This window comes from Onthophagus taurus, chromosome 7 (genome assembly GCF_036711975.1).
Source record: "Onthophagus taurus isolate NC chromosome 7, IU_Otau_3.0, whole genome shotgun sequence".
NCBI classification, from domain to species: domain Eukaryota; kingdom Metazoa; phylum Arthropoda; class Insecta; order Coleoptera; family Scarabaeidae; genus Onthophagus; species Onthophagus taurus.
The window spans coordinates 344,138-361,119 of record NC_091972.1 but is presented as its reverse complement, the minus strand read 5'-3'; the positions used below and the strand labels follow the sequence as shown (position 1 = coordinate 361,119).

The window sequence follows — 16,982 nt, the reverse complement described above, 5'->3', positions numbered from 1 at the left end:
AAATAGTTTTATAGCATCGATTAGTTTTGTTTTTCAAATAGTTTGAATTAGTGTGTGCACATTGAAACGGAAACTCAAGAGAGTAAATCACGATGTCGGGTGAGTTAAGCAGAACTAAATGAATTTGGTAACCAGGGAGCCTAAGTTTCTCCATTACCGAAGGCTGCAGAGTCGGCCGTCGAAACTTAATGTTGAATCGGGGCCGAAAACAAATTAAGAAAGATTTAATTGACAAGTCTGTCGTTAACTCGGGACATCCCTTATTAACTGAGGTTTGCCGGAATTTGCTCTGGCGATCAGTTTTAAATTGGATTTTTGTCCGAACGGATTCTCGACTTTTTTATTGGCTTGAAAAGACGGTTGTTTTCGAGCCATTTTAACTTTTATTGCTACCGCTCGAAAAAGCTTTTAGATTATTTGACAACTTAACTTAGCTTATTTTTATTCTGTAATCGATCAAGAATTTTGTTAGGTTTAAATTTTTATTGTACCATATTAAATGCGTTCCAATTAATACTATATTTAAATTCAAAATGGTTGTTTATATTGATTAATATTTATTAAATCTATTATTATTATTCAATATACAGGTGTCCCGCAACGATTGTACAAAACTGCATCAGCGTATTCTATGATCAAAAATAAACAAAAAAAGCCTAATAAACATAGGTCTGAAAATGGACCATTTTCTAGATATTCAAAGATTTAGTTATCATAAATTGATATTGTTAACATCATGAATTTAAATTTGTTTTTATAATAATGAAGTCGTTACTATGATTACGATAAGTTGTCTAATCCAATAATACTTCACGAAATTATTATTTTACTATTTAATTTAATAAAACTATTAAGTATGGCTCCTATTAATTACTCCAAGGAAGAGATGGCGGATATGGTGTATTGTTACGGACTAGCTGATGGAAATGCGTCGTTAGCAGCTCGTCATTACGCGCAAAGGTTCCCGAACAGACGATTGCCTAATAGTCACACCTTTAGCAGACTATTTCTCAGATTAAAAGAAACGAGAAGCGTAACCCCATAACAGCCATTCCACGGAGAGACATTACACAAGGCCGGTGGAATTAGAAGAAGCAGTTTTGAGAAGAGTCGATGAAAATGTCTCAACCAGCATTAGAAGAATTTCTGCACAAGAAAACTTTAACAAAACAACCGTTCACAGCATTTTAAGGGAGCAGTTGCTTTATCCTTATCATTACAACACCGTTCAAGCTCAAACAGAAAATGATGGCGAAAAAAGAGAGATTTTTTGTAGGTAGGCCATACAGGAAGAGGTAGTAAACGTCGATTTTCCCATAAACATTGTATTTACGGATGAAGCAACATTTACTCAAAGCGGAATTTTTAATATTCATAATGCGCACGTTTGGAGCGATGAAAATCCCCATGCAATACTAGAAACTCATCATCAGTGGCGATTCAGTGTTAATGTATGGGCTGGAGTTATAGGTGATCAGTTATTAGGTCCATTTTTTCTTCCAAACAGATTGACAGCCGATGCCCACATACATTTTTTACAAAATGACCTTACAGAGGCATTTGATGAATTACCTCAACAAATTCTAGAAGATTGCTACTTCATGCACGATGGAGCACCAGCACATTATGCACGCGCTACTCGAGCATACTTAAATAACAGATTTGGCAATAAGTGGATTGGCCGAGGAGGGCCACCTCGTTCACCAGATTTAAATCCGTTAGATTTTTGGTTTTGGGGACATTTAAAACAAATTGTTTATTCTGAAGACGTTCAAAATGTGCAGGATTTGAAGAATAAAATTAGTAACGCATTTGACACAGTAAAACAAATTCCTGGTATCTTTGAACGCATTAGAAGTTCATTTAGAAAACGTATCCGTTTGTGTTTAGAAGTAAATGGTGCGCATATTGAACATTTATTATGACATGAATCTTTTCCAATTTGTTAAATATTCGTTGTTTTTATGCTGGTTGAACGATTTTCTTCGACAATCTTTGTTACTTGTTTTGTTAAATTATTAATGAACTGTATTAATTAACTTAATATTATCTTATTATTTATTAAACTTTATCTTAACCATCGTAACCATGGTAATCATATAATTACTGCATCTAAATCGTTAGAATTAATGATGTTTACAATAGGTCAGCTTATGAAACTAAAACTTTGAATATCTCGAAATTGGTCCATTTTCGGACCTATGTTTATTAGACTTTTCTTGTCTGTTTTCGATCAGAGAATACGCTGATGCAATATTGTACAATCGTTGCGGAACACCCTGTATAATTAGTTGAATTTGTGTTAATTGTTATTAAGTGCTAAATTGTTGTCAATTTTTACTGACAAAAGTAGAACTAACACTAGACCTAGAACTAGAAACATTCAGATTTAAGGTGGGTTCATGCAAAGTGTTTTACTTCTAGTCATAGCCATAGTCATAAGCGTTTGCTTTAGCTGTAGTTATAAGGAGAGGGATTGGTTCATGCAATATTTAAGCACAGCACATTAAAGGAAAATTTTGACACAAAAACAGCCGTGCCACAACTCATGCCAAATTAAAAAAAAGGAATCGGGAGTGAAACTGTTTTGTTTATTATGAAAAAAAGAAAATTGTTGTCGCTGATAGTGTAATGTGTTTGAATGCAGCTCTATTAATCGCACAAAGATTAAGAAATAAAAGACGACAGCGTTTTGGCAGAAGACCAATCAATAAAAATAGAGAATTAGAGGAATATTATGCCACTTTGATTAGAAACATTTTGGAAAAACAGGAAGACGATTTGCAATTTTTTAAATATGTTACCAAAAACATCGTGAAGTGAGTTCTTCAATTATAAACATACCTTCAGCATTGTTTTAATGGCATGTGTAGATGCGGATTATAATTTCATTATAGCAGATATTGGAGCTAGTGGAAGAAATGATGATCTTTAAAGAATCTTCTTTCGGGCATAGATATCCTTTTTCCAAAGAAATTGCCTAGAAGCAACATTATACTTCTATATTTTGTTGTGGGTGATGCTGCGTTTCCTCTAAGAGAAAATATAATGAGACCATATCCCGGACAGCATTTAGGACTAGAAGAAAACATTTTCAACTATCGTTTATCCAGGGCAAGGAGGACCGTTGAAAATGCCTTTGGTATACTTTGCCAGTGGTGGCGAATTCTACGGAGGCCAATCATAGCTAGGGTAGACATAGTAGAAAATATTGTAAAAGCCACAGTAGTTTTACATCACCTCCTTCGTATTGAACGGCAAAGCGAATGGTACTGTCCTCCAGGATATGGTGATACTATTTAGAGTCAGGGGAAATTATAAATGGTCAGTGCGACCAATTCCACTGCATAATATAGGACTGGTTGGAAGCAACAATGCGGCAAGAAGGTTCCAGAAGAACAGAATCTTGTTGTGTGAATATTTTAACGGTATTGGAAGTGTAACATGGAAATAAGACCATGTATCGCGCGTTAGACCTTAATTTTTTTATATTAATAAAATATTGATAAATAATGTTTTTGTGTTTAATTTCAAAACAAAAGATAAATAAAAATAACTATTAATTTTGAGTCAATTTGGTCCGCATTTGACTCTATTGAAATAATTGTCGAAACAATAACGCACAACAACCTTAATACAATAAAATACAAAACCTAACTGACCTAACCTCAATTTTTAAATTAAAACAAAACACTGCTATATAAAGGACACAAAAGAGAAAAGTGCGCATGCGTCACGTTACGACCGATTGTTTTAGCTTTAACAAGTTAAAAGTCTGGCAACTCTTGGGACTAGGACAAAAACCATTTTAGTCGTAAGGTGTTGCATGAACAGTACTAGTATAACACAAAACCTTAACTTTCCACTCTTACGACTACGCCAACAACTACGACTAAAACACGTTGCATGAACCCACCTTTACCATGTAGAAGTAACACTATACCTAGAACTAGAATCATTTGGGTTTCTAAAGACGGCTAAACCTGAATGATTCTAGGTCTAGTGTTAGTTCTAGTTTTACACTAGCACTGTTACTATGTAGAACTAACACTATACCTAGAACTAGAAACATTCGGGTTTAACCCGCACATCTCAACCTAGTGTTAGTTCTAGTTTTACACTAGCGTTGTTATCATGTAGAACTAACACTATACCTAGAACTAGCATCTGTTGGGTTTAGCCGCACGTCGCTAAAGACGGCTAAACCCGAATGATTCTCGTTCCAGGTCTGGTGTTAGTTCTAGTTTTACACTAGCACTGTTACTATGTAGAACTAACACTATACCTAGAACTAGAAACATTCTGGTTTAGCCGCAGGTCTCTAAAGAGGGCTAAACCCGAATGATTCTGGTTCTAGGTATAGTGTTAGTTTTACACTAGCACTGTTACTATGTAGAACACTATACCTAGAACTAGAAACATTCGGGTTTAGCCGCACATCTCTAAACACGGCTAAACCCGAATGTTTCTAGTTCTAGGTTTAGTGTTGGTTCTAGTTTTACACTAGCGTTGTTATCAGGTAGAACTAACACTATACCTAGAACTAGCATCAGTCGGGTTTAGCCGCACGTCGCTAAAGACGGCTAAACCTGAATGATTCTAGTTCTAGGTCTAGTGTTAGTTCTAGTTTTACACTAGCACTGTTACTATGAAGAACTAACACTATACCTAGAACTAGAAACATTCGGGTTTAGCCGCAGGTCTCTAAAGACGGCCAAACCCGAATGATTCTAGTTCTAGGTATAGTGTTAGTTTTACACTAGCACTGTTATTATGTAGAACACTATACCTAGAACTAGAAACATTCGGGTTTAGCCGCACGTCTCTAAAGACGGCTCAACCCAAATGTTTCTAGTTCTAGGTTTGTGTTAGTTCTAGTTTTACACTAGCGTTGTTATCATGTAGAGCTAACACTATACCTAGAACTAGCATCAGTTGGGTTTAGCCGCACGTCTCTAAAGACGGCTAAACCCGAATGATTCTAGTTCTAGGTATAGTGTTAGTTTTACACTAGCACTGTTACTATGTAGAACACTATACCTAGAACTAGAAACATTCGGGTTTAGCCGCACGTCTCTAAAGACGGCTAAACCCGAATGTTTCTAGTTCTAGGTTTAGTGTTAGTTCTAGTTTTACACTAGCGTTGTTATCATGTAGAACTAACACTATACCTAGAACTAGCATCTGTTGGGTTTAGCCGCACGTCGCTAAAGACGGCTAAACCCGAATGATTCTCGTTCCAGGTCTGGTGTTAGTTCTAGTTTTACACTAGCACTGTTACTATGTAGAACTAACACTATACCTAGAACTAGAAACATTCGGGTTTAGCCGCACGTCTCTAAAGACGGCTAAACCCGAATGATTCTAGTTCTAGGTATAGTGTTAGTTTTACACTAGCACTGTTACTATGTAGAACACTATACCTAGAACTAGAAACATTCGGGTTTAGCCGCACATCTCTAAACACGGCTAAACCCGAATGTTTCTAGTTCTAGGTTTAGTGTTGGTTCTAGTTTTACACTAGCGTTGTTATCATGTAGAACTGACACTATACCTAGAACTAGCATCTGTTGGGTTTAGCCGCACGTCGCTAAAGACGGCTAAACCCGAATGATTCTCGTTCCAGGTCTGGTGTTAGTTCTAGTTTTACACTAGCACTGTTACTATGTAGAACTAACACTATATCTAGAACTAGAAACATTCTGGTTTAGCCGCAGGTCTCTAAAGACGGCTAAACCCGAATGATTCCGGTTCTAGGTATAGTGTTAGTTTTACACTAGCACTGTTACTATGTAGAACACTATACCTAGAACTAGAAACATTCGGGTTTAGCCGCACATCTCTAAACACGGCTAAACCCGAATGTTTCTAGTTCTAGGTTTAGTGTTGGTTCTAGTTTTACACTAGCGTTGTTATCAGGTAGAACTAACACTATACCTAGAACTAGCATCAGTCGGGTTTAGCCGCACGTCGCTAAAGACGGCTAAACCTGAATGATTCTAGTTCTAGGTCTAGTGTTAGTTCTAGTTTTACACTAGCACTGTTACTATGAAGAACTAACACTATACCTAGAACTAGAAACATTCGGGTTTAGCCGCAGGTCTCTAAAGACGGCCAAACCCGAATGATTCTAGTTCTAGGTATAGTGTTAGTTTTACACTAGCACTGTTATTATGTAGAACACTATACCTAGAACTAGAAACATTCGGGTTTAGCCGCACGTCTCTAAAGACGGCTCAACCCAAATGTTTCTAGTTCTAGGTTTGTGTTAGTTCTAGTTTTACACTAGCGTTGTTATCATGTAGAGCTAACACTATACCTAGAACTAGCATCAGTTGGGTTTAGCCGCACGTCTCTAAAGACGGCTAAACCCGAATGATTCTAGTTCTAGGTATAGTGTTAGTTTTACACTAGCACTGTTACTATGTAGAACACTATACCTAGAACTAGAAACATTCGGGTTTAGCCGCACGTCTCTAAAGACGGCTAAACCCGAATGTTTCTAGTTCTAGGTTTAGTGTTAGTTCTAGTTTTACACTAGCGTTGTTATCATGTAGAACTAACACTATACCTAGAACTAGCATCTGTTGGGTTTAGCCGCACGTCGCTAAAGACGGCTAAACCCGAATGATTCTCGTTCCAGGTCTGGTGTTAGTTCTAGTTTTACACTAGCACTGTTACTATGTAGAACTAACACTATACCTAGAACTAGAAACATTCGGGTTTAGCCGCACGTCTCTAAAGACGGCTAAACCCGAATGATTCTAGTTCTAGGTATAGTGTTAGTTTTACACTAGCACTGTTACTATGTAGAACACTATACCTAGAACTAGAAACATTCGGGTTTAGCCGCACATCTCTAAACACGGCTAAACCCGAATGTTTCTAGTTCTAGGTTTAGTGTTGGTTCTAGTTTTACACTAGCGTTGTTATCATGTAGAACTGACACTATACCTAGAACTAGCATCTGTTGGGTTTAGCCGCACGTCGCTAAAGACGGCTAAACCCGAATGATTCTCGTTCCAGGTCTGGTGTTAGTTCTAGTTTTACACTAGCACTGTTACTATGTAGAACTAACACTATATCTAGAACTAGAAACATTCTGGTTTAGCCGCAGGTCTCTAAAGACGGCTAAACCCGAATGATTCCGGTTCTAGGTATAGTGTTAGTTTTACACTAGCACTGTTACTATGTAGAACACTATACCTAGAACTAGAAACATTCGGGTTTAGCCGCACATCTCTAAACACGGCTAAACCCGAATGTTTCTAGTTCTAGGTTTAGTGTTGGTTCTAGTTTTACACTAGCGTTGTTATCATGTAGAACTAACACTATACCTAGAACTAGCATCAGTTGGGTTTAGCCGTACGTCTCTTAAGACGGCTAAACCCGAATGATTCTAGTTCTAGGTATAGTGTTAGTTTTAGTTTTACACTTTCCTTGTCCCTAGAACTAACATTAGAACCAGAAACATTTGGGTTTAGCCGTACGTCTCTTAAGACGGCTTAACCCGAATGATTCTAGTTATTAGTCTTATTAGCACTGTTACTATGTAGAACACTATGTAGGAACTATGTAGTTACTAGGTATAGTGTTAGTTTTACACTAGCACTGTTACTATGTAGAACACTATACCTAAAACTAGAAACATTCGGGTTTAGCCGCACGTCACTAAAAACGGCTAAACCCGAATTTTTGTCCGAACAAATTCTTGAAAACACATTTTCGAGCCATTTTAACTTTTATTGTTACCGCCCGAAAAAGCTTTTAGATTATTTGACAACTTAACTTAGCTTATTTTTATTCTGTAATCGATTAAGAATTTTGTTAGGTTTAAATTTTTATTGTTCAAAACGGTTGTTTATATTAATTAATATTTATTAAATCTATTATTATTATTATGCAATCCATAATTAGTTGTATTTGTATTGTTTAAAATTGAATTATTTGTTGTGTATAATAATAATTTTCAAATATCAAGGTTTATTATAAACTTTTATAATAACAGAGATAAAATAAAAATTTTAATATGAAAACTGTTTTTTAAAAACAGATTACAATGGATTTCAATATTTCAACGGGTATTTGTTGTCACGCCAAATGGCATTTTCCGACGATTTTCAGTAAAGCTTTTCGACAATGTTGATATTTGAATCGGAAAATTAAATACTCTATTACTACTTTGTGTAATTGTCGCGGAATTGTGTCTATCGACGTTTTATAATAATGTAGAACAAAACAACCAGCGGATTATTACCAATTTCGGATCCAGAGAATATTTACCCTAAATTACATTTTATAGTATACGGCATTGTAATGGTTGAAAGAAAATATGAATTTAGAGGTAAACACAGTCGATCGAGTTCGAAAATTGGTTAATACATTATAAAAGAACACGCTGAAACAGAAGTGTTCAATTCTATGAAAGTATCGGAAAGCAATTTAATTTAATATTTAATTACCTTGTACATCCAAGCAACCTTGTTGCGATCTAATATTGCTCGTGTTGATCTGACACATGTAACAGCCGCGGTCAGACTCCTTGATTGATTTAATACGTAACTGCCACGTCCGGTTATTATCCTGGGTCACGCTGATCCTCGAATTGTGTGTAACCACCTTGGTCTCGACGGACAGCACCGTTTGATCTTCCGCCCTGACCCACGCCACCTGAAATTGCACAGGGAGAACCCTCTTGAAAGCTCTAATTGGACTTTACCCCTCCAAAGGGATTTGCTAACCTAAAGAATTCTCAACCCATTAAAGATTTCTAATCTATTTCTCAATTAGCTAAACCATTTTCTTTAATGTTATCAATTGTATTATCTATAATAACACTTTGTTGGATTTATTATGGGTTGAAATTCAATTTATGATGTAACGAAAATAATTTTGAAAAAGTTAAAATTTGTACACTTATTGGTGTAATCTATTTATTTATTTATTTACTCTCGACCGTCTTCGATTAGCACCTATTAGGGAACTACAATTAACAAAATTATGTACTACTATAAAATTAATTTTTAGGTAATTTATTTCAAAATATGTTAAATGTATAATCTGTTTTTTATTTAAATCAATTGTCAAAGTGTCGTCAAGTTGGTATTGAAAGTAAAAGCGCATGTCGTGACTTTTACTTTAATTGTGTGCCACCACTGTCTATCAAATTTGTTAAGATTGATTAAAAAACAATTTTCATATAATTTTTTTGCTGCTAAATCTACCATAAAAATGTTAAGAAAGGGTGGAACGGGATGTCAACTGTCTAAACGCGAAAAAAACTCTATAATTAGGTATTGTGAAGAAGTACAGACGGAGACACCAAATACGAATTTAAAATATATATGTGATAAAGCTTCACGTATTTTTGATGTATGTGTATTGCACTTGAGTTTTAAAATTAGATTTATATTCAACATAATTGTATTAGGTTCACAGCACGACGGTTTTTAAAATTATTCAAACCTACAAAAAATATCAAACTGTAAAAAAACCAAAAACACAAGGGCGTTGTAAAATGAACTACAAAACGGATAATAATTTATATTTTATTAAAGAAGAGTTAGGAAGACAAATACAAAAATTGCATGAAAAGAAACAGTATTTTAATCTTAATGATTTACTTAATTTTGCAAGAAATGAATGTGATTTTACTAATGGTAGATCAAAATTACATAAAATTATAAAATCTATGGGATATAGATATAAAAAGATTAGCAATAGAAAAGTGTTAACTGAACAACCACATATAGTTTCAAAAAGAATTACATTTTTAAAGACATACTTGCAATACCTAGAATCCGGAGAGTATACTTTTGTTTTTCTTGACGAAACTTGGATTTACGAAAATGGCACCCAAGTTTATCAACGGGTAAATGAAAATGAAAGATTCGGTATTCCGCAAAGAGCAGAAGGCGAAGGAAAAAGATTTACAATCTTGCACGCAGGCACTTCGTCAGGGTTTTTGCCAAATTGCGATCTCTTGCTCAGTGACAACACGGAGCACAGAGATTATCATAAAAATATGACGTCAATTATATTTATGGAATGGGTGAAAAATCAATTACTTCCAATAATTTGGGTGCGAAGTGTGCGGTAGTAATGGATAATGCTCCATATCACTCAAAACAAATCGAGAAAGCTCCAAGTTTCTGCACAAAAAAAAATGATCCTTTGAAATTGACAAATTAATAAGAGACCATGGCCATACTGTTCTTCGTCTTCCTCCATACAATTGCCAATATAATCCCATTGAACTATGTTGGGCGTTCTTAAAAACTTATTACAATAAACATGTTCAGTCCAGCTCGGAGAAAAAGATCTGTCGTGTCAAGGAGACTTGGCCAAAAGCTCTTGGTCATTACACTCCGGAGATGTGGGCAAATAGTGTTCGCCACTGTGAAGAACTAATTAAAAAAGATTGGACAACATTAATGGGAAATTCATTAATAACTGATTTACCTCCTGTCATCATCCAACTAGCGGAAGACTCAGATTCTTCCAGTAATTCTGATTTTTAAACAATATTCAAATTTTAATTATAGCACTTAATTATGTTATCTTAATATATTGCTCACGAGTTTTAATTTCAAAACGTAGATATTAGCCAAGTGACGAGAGATTAGTGGCTTCGCCTTTAAAGTGACAATCAGTGACAACTTCGTTTAGAATATACACAACCTTACTTATTATTTAGTGGAAAATATTATAAAGCGTGGTCATAGAACATGGTATCTACAGGTACAGACCGTTTTTTTATAAAAATTTGGCAATGACAATTGATTTAAATAAAAAACAAATATTAATACATACCGAGAATTTCATATAATTCGCAATATATGAATGCAGTAACCATAGTTACGAAACTACCATACACTTGTACTGTCCCACATAAAATGCAACATAGCTTAATAGTACAGGTTTGGTGGTCGTAGCTAGAGAGGCGGTGGAGATGAAGGAAATGACGAGGTCCCTGGAAAGATATTTTAAGGCGAAGGGGAGGTAAACGTCGAAAAAACAAAGATAATGAAGTTCTGCAAAGGGGGGAGAAGAATGAAGAAGAAATGGAGGTGGCAGGGAAGAGAGATAGAGCAAGTGAAAGAGTACAGGGTGGTTCAAATTCGATGTCCGAATAGGCTAACTCGGAAACTATAAGTGTTAGAAAAAAAGTAGCTTACATGTCATGATTTCGTTTTTCGAGAAACTGCTAATGCCGAAAACCTCAAAGCGCTATCGTCTTTTGTTTTTCCGCTAGAGGCCAAAACTGAAAATACTGTAAAACCAACAAGTGCAATTATCTTGGTTATTATTATAGGTGGAGTATTATAACTAAGACATTAGCTTTGTTTGGTATCTTGCACTAATGTACACCAGTGCACACTTTTTCTTAAAATAGTGTTTGGTAGACTGGTGCAAACAAGTGTAGATAGTGCCGCCGTGTTTGTTTATTTATCATTTATTGCCACAGACAAAAATACAAAATTACATAAGATACACTTAACTTAAACAGTATCAGCAAATGGATCATTTTATCGCACAAGCGATCTCTGCCATATGACCTAACAGAACAAACAGAAATAAAAATAGTATTAGCTGAATATGGCAAGTAGTGACAATTAGATATTATTAACATCACCAAATAAGATTAAGCAAGAAAAGAAAAACAAAGAGAAAAATAAAGTGTTTGGTAAGCGATTGAGTTTTAAAAGTGCAGACACTTTTCACACCGACTCGCCGGCAAGTGTAGGAAGTGTAGTGTAAGTCGACATAACCTTTAAGACGTATTTAGTTTTTTGAAAGTGTCAAAGTTAGTTACACTGCTAAATGTTTAGCGGAACTGTTTCTGTTGTAGACTGGATAAACTTTCAAACAACTCCCTAGATATTCTAAAATGCTTTTTAAACTGTACATCAGAATATTTGGGAACTACATCCTCAAAGTATTTATCGATGCAAGTTCTTTTATCTTTTTTACTTAAAAGTAAAAATACATTTTCTTCATCATCGCTGTCCAATTCTTCAAAAATCATATCATTGTCTTCACTTTCGGTGTCAGACTCTAATAGGGTCACTACAGGCAACATTTCCTTTTTTGATTTATTCATCTTGATTCTTTGATCAATAATAAATTATTCAACTTTCTACAGAAATAATAAAGATTACATAACCTATAACTGTCATAATAATCCGTTTTACCAAACACCTAAAATTGTTACACTTATGCACTTTGAAAATGTGTTGAAAACTGAGAGTTGTCAACTGCACTACACTTGCTACACTAGGAGTATTTATAGCAAGTGTACCAAACACAGCTATTATATGGACACTTTTTTACAGAGAATTTCACGACGTAGTCGTTTTTTTAAATGGCAACAACCACTGATTATTCGCTTATTAAATTCGTTATTTTTTTCTGATTAAAAAAATATAGGGTTTGACAGGTCTATTTCTTATTGTTTTAGAATAAAGCTAAAAATAAACTTTTTTTTAGTGTCGTCAAAGAAATTAAATAAGTGACTACGTCATCAAATTCTCTGTAAAAAAGTGTCCATATAATGTCTTAGTTATAATAGTACACCTATAATAATAACCAAGATAATTGCACTTGCTGGTTTTACGATATTTTCAATTTTGGCCTCTAGGGGAAAAACAAAAGACGATAGCGCTTTGAGGTTTTTGGCATTAGCAGTTTCTCGAAAAACGAAATCATGATATGTAAGCTACTTTTTTTCTAACTCTTATAGTTTCCAAGATAGCCTATTCGGACATCGAATTTGAACCACCCTGTACACGTACCTGGAAAGTAATAAGGTCGGGGCACACGTCAGCGCGATGGCAAAAAAAGCGAACAGGGTGATGGGATAGGTTTGGGATGGGGGGAAAGAACTTTTGGGAGGGACGTGGAAAAAAGAAAGGTTATGTTTGATGGCTTGGTAAGGAGCACAATGATGTACGGCGCAGAAGTATGGGGATGGAGAGAACAAGGAATACTGGAGGATATACAAACACAGTGTTGGAGATGGGTACTAGGGTTGGCAAGGGAGACTCCACGGTATGTAATGAGGGAGGAGGTTAAGGTGGATGCAGTACGGGTGGAGGCTGGGAGAAGAGCAGTGAAGTATGAGGAAATGATAGAAGCAAGACCGCATTGCAGGATCCGGGAGAGTGCTGGAGGGAAATTAAGGAGAGGAGGCTGATCTATGGGCAAAGAGACAGCGAAGAATATTATAGAAGAGGTGAAATGTGAGGCAGGAAAGAAGGTCACAGATACGACAAGGGAGATATAATGAGAGGCCAAAGTATTTGTTGACGGAGGAGGATGATGAAGGGAAGAGATTGGTGGCCAGATTCCGCTGTGGCAATGAGCAGAGGGGGAATAGGTACTGGGCGGACGATGTGGAGAGGTGGTGTAGGCTGTGTGGAGAGGATTGGGAGACGCTGGAATACATGCTAAGAGAGTGAGTCAGAAAGAATGGGAAATCCGAATACCGGAGATACTAGACACCAAAATATGATGAGTGTTAGTTCTAGTTTTACACTAGCACTGTTACTATGTAGAACTAACACTATACCTAGAACTAGAATCATTAGGGTTTAGCCGCACGTCTCTAAAGACGGCTAAACCCGAATGATTCTAGTTCTAGGTATAGTATTAGTTGTAGCTTTACATTTGCATTGTCACTAGAACTAACATTAGACCTAGAATTAGAAACATTTGGGTTTAGCCATACATCTTCTGAAGATACACGGCTAAATCCGAACGTTTCTATAATATTTAGAACATTTTATGCTAACTAGCGCTATCTACCACCTACCAGTCGTCTTAAGAAAGGTACGGCTAAACGGAATGTTTCTAGTTCTAGGTCTAGTGTTAGTTCTAGTGCTAGTATTAGTCTAGTTTTATTTGTTACTCAGCGCTAGTTTTATATTTTTATTGAGCTGTAACGGACACTGCGATCAATACGGGTAATCTGTTATATCGAGGTTTTACTGTAATAACAAATTATATTGAAATTTTGCCTTTTATGTGGGACAAAGTAAGTAGGTGCGCCCTGGTTTCTATAGAAATATATATTTGTATATTGCATCTAAAATAAAATTGACTGTATAGAAACATGTACAAACACGCCTTTAAAGATGTAAATTGAACCAACTAAAAGTTTCAAGTAATTACAACAAAAATTTCCTGTTGTTTTTAACGCTCCAATGTGTCCAATTTCCGTTAGGTCGTTTTTTTGTTGTTATAGACCTCGAAAACCCTCGCGGCCGGGTTTCTTTAATTCAGTGTAAATAAAATTTCAGCCGGGGTCGAGGGCATGACCGAAGGGATTTTATTACCACCGAATACGCCTTACCTTGTGTCGGCCCAGATTGTCGACGGTGCACGTTAGGTGGGCTTCTCTGCCGGCCGAGACGGTTAAATTATGCATCGACGACGTGAAGTACGGGTCGAAAGGGTTGTAGCCGGTTCTCGACTCTGTAAAGTGAGTGGTAAAAATAAGATGAACCCTTTCCCCACCTACCTGAGACTAATAAAATTTTCAATTGGTTAAGTTAAACTTGTATTTCAACTCGTAAATTATTCATGTAAAATCTCTCGGTGTTGGTCACTCTGGTTTATTAACATTTATAAATTATTTCAATAAAGAATATCATAACAAATGTTATTTAATAAATGGTGGAGGCGCCGGTTAAATTGCACATAAAACATAGTTCATAGCCATATTTACGCAAATAAGTAGAAATTCTGGTTCAATATTGTATATTTCGAAGCATTAGTGCCCACAACTTTGTTTCTCAAACACTATGCAGTAGCGTAGCTTGTTTGAAAGTTGGTGGAACCAATAAATGAGACGAAGCTTAACGCCCAAACGGGCAAGATGTCGCCTTCCACGTTTAAAGCCCGTTAAACTAAAACTTTCCGCTCGAAATATTCACGCGTTTTTGCGGCCAATAAAAACGCGAAAAAGAAAAACGGCTTAAAAGAAAACGGTATTCGCTTATAGTGCAGGTGACGACGGTGAAACTTTGGAGACTGTAAAACGCTAGAATACATTCGGTATTTTTAGCGGCACGTTTACGATTTCCCGAGAGATGCATAAAGTCAAACATCGTCGATTTGAACGTTTATATAAAGCAAACAAGTTTACCTACTCGGATATGGAATCGTCAAGTATAAAGGTTGATATAATAAAATACGAAAAACTAAAAATGTAATCATAATCATAAATAACAAGATTTTTAATAACTCCGTAAAAAATAACAGTACCGAAACTCCTCGTCTTGAGAGACGTGTAACGGTCTGATTTTGTTGTAGGTTTTTTTTTAATGTATTGTTTTGTGTTGTCAAAGAAGGAAGATTTTGAGTTGCATAATACGCGTAACGTAATATGTTTATTTATTTTTATTGTTTATTAATACATTTGTTTGTATTTTTTTTTAGCAGCGTACTTCTAGAACTTCCTTAATTTTCCATTTTTATAGTCCTCTTATTAATTATTATAGTCCTCTAATTTCAATTTTGTTTCCTATTTTCTTTTTATTTCTTTTATTTCAATTTTGTTTATGCGCAAGTCTTCAGAGACGATTCTCGCTCTCTTTAAAACCAGCTTTGACAAGTGCCACACCTGTGAGGTTCGGAAATTTTTGGTGATAGCCATTTTGGTAATCTAAAATTATTTGGTTTGAAATTTCCATTTTCCTTATTTAGAGGTTTTATCACTTGTGTGCGAAATAATTTGGGAAGTGATTATTTCATTCCTATTTACGGTTTATCCGGATTTTCTTCGTATCATATGAGTGGTGTAGATGCAAAACTCACATTCTCCATTTTCTTAAGATATGGAGTTAAATATATCACCGTGTTGGTCTTGTTAAAGCGAATCAAATTCTGATAGCAGTTTACAGCAAAACTTACAGTTTAACACCACAAAACTATAGTGAAAATCGCGTTTTGAAACAAAAGTTGTTCTGCTACAAAATTAACATTCTCCATTCCAACCAGTCACAGACCGTGTAGCAAAAACAAGTAGGCGTCTTTGCCCTCTGTTTATGTTTTCGTCGACCTCACAATTTAAATTAACCTGTTGCATTATTATTACACAAACTTATATAGTGCATAATGAATGAACTAGTGCAACCATCAACCGGATTAACAAGAAAAAAGAAAAAGGCTCCTGAGAAGTGGAAACGAAACCAAATTAGCAAGGTTAGCATTATAGTCCAAGGCTAGTTCAATGTTTTATACTCGGCTCTTTCTTTCTTTTTTAGCTACTCAGCAAACAGTTTACCAGCATTTCCATCTTGCAACCACAACGGCGGAAAATTTCAGTGCTTAAGTGTCCCTAGAACATATAAGGAGATTTCATCAGAACTTCTACTTCCAAAAAGAAAAGATTTGCCAAGACAACTTTATTTTAAAGTTTACTTCATCAGTTGATATTAAGAGAAGGAGATCAACTTCTGGACGCTACAAAAAGCAGTCCTTAAGAACCAAATACTTTATAGGCTCTAAAAACAAATCAATGATACCAGTATGTCTTAATACATTCTTAGGTGTTCTAAAAGTTTCAAGATTTCGAGTGAATGGTATTTTAAATCGTTTTAGACAAACAGGTCAGCTTTCTAAAGAAAACAGAGGGGGTGACAGGATTTCAAATAGATATATACCTAAGAAAGAGAATGTTATGCGTTTTATAAACACATTCAAATGTTCAGAGCCTCACTATTGCGCCAAACATACAGGTAGAAAATACCTTTCTGCTCAGGTAAATGTTAAAAAAATGTGGAAACAGTATAATAGTTCGCTCACAGAGGATCAGAGTGATTTAAAAGTAACACAATGGTGTACAATGTCGGATTTGGTTCACCAAGAGTTGACGTTTGCTCTACCTGTCTACAGCTAGATGAACAAATAAAACATACCTACTCCAACATTGAGGACAGACAGAAGCTTATGGTTGAAAAACGTATTCATAAATTACG

The 16,982-nt window shown here is 35.6% G+C and overlaps 1 protein-coding gene across 3 annotated transcripts in view; it reads right to left on the bottom strand.

Annotated features, from left to right (window-relative positions):
- The window catches only part of LOC111421204 (lachesin-like), a 75,118-nt gene that overhangs the window by 16,834 nt on the left and 41,302 nt on the right, over positions 1-16,982 (bottom strand). For all 3 annotated transcript variants that reach the window (XM_071198128.1, XM_071198129.1, XM_071198130.1), the window contains 2 exons: positions 14,354-14,475; positions 8,463-8,670 (listed from right to left, as the gene is read on the bottom strand). In XM_071198128.1, coding sequence (XP_071054229.1) covers positions 8,463-8,670; positions 14,354-14,475 — 330 coding nt within the window. The remainder of the gene's footprint in view (positions 1-8,462; positions 8,671-14,353; positions 14,476-16,982) is intronic.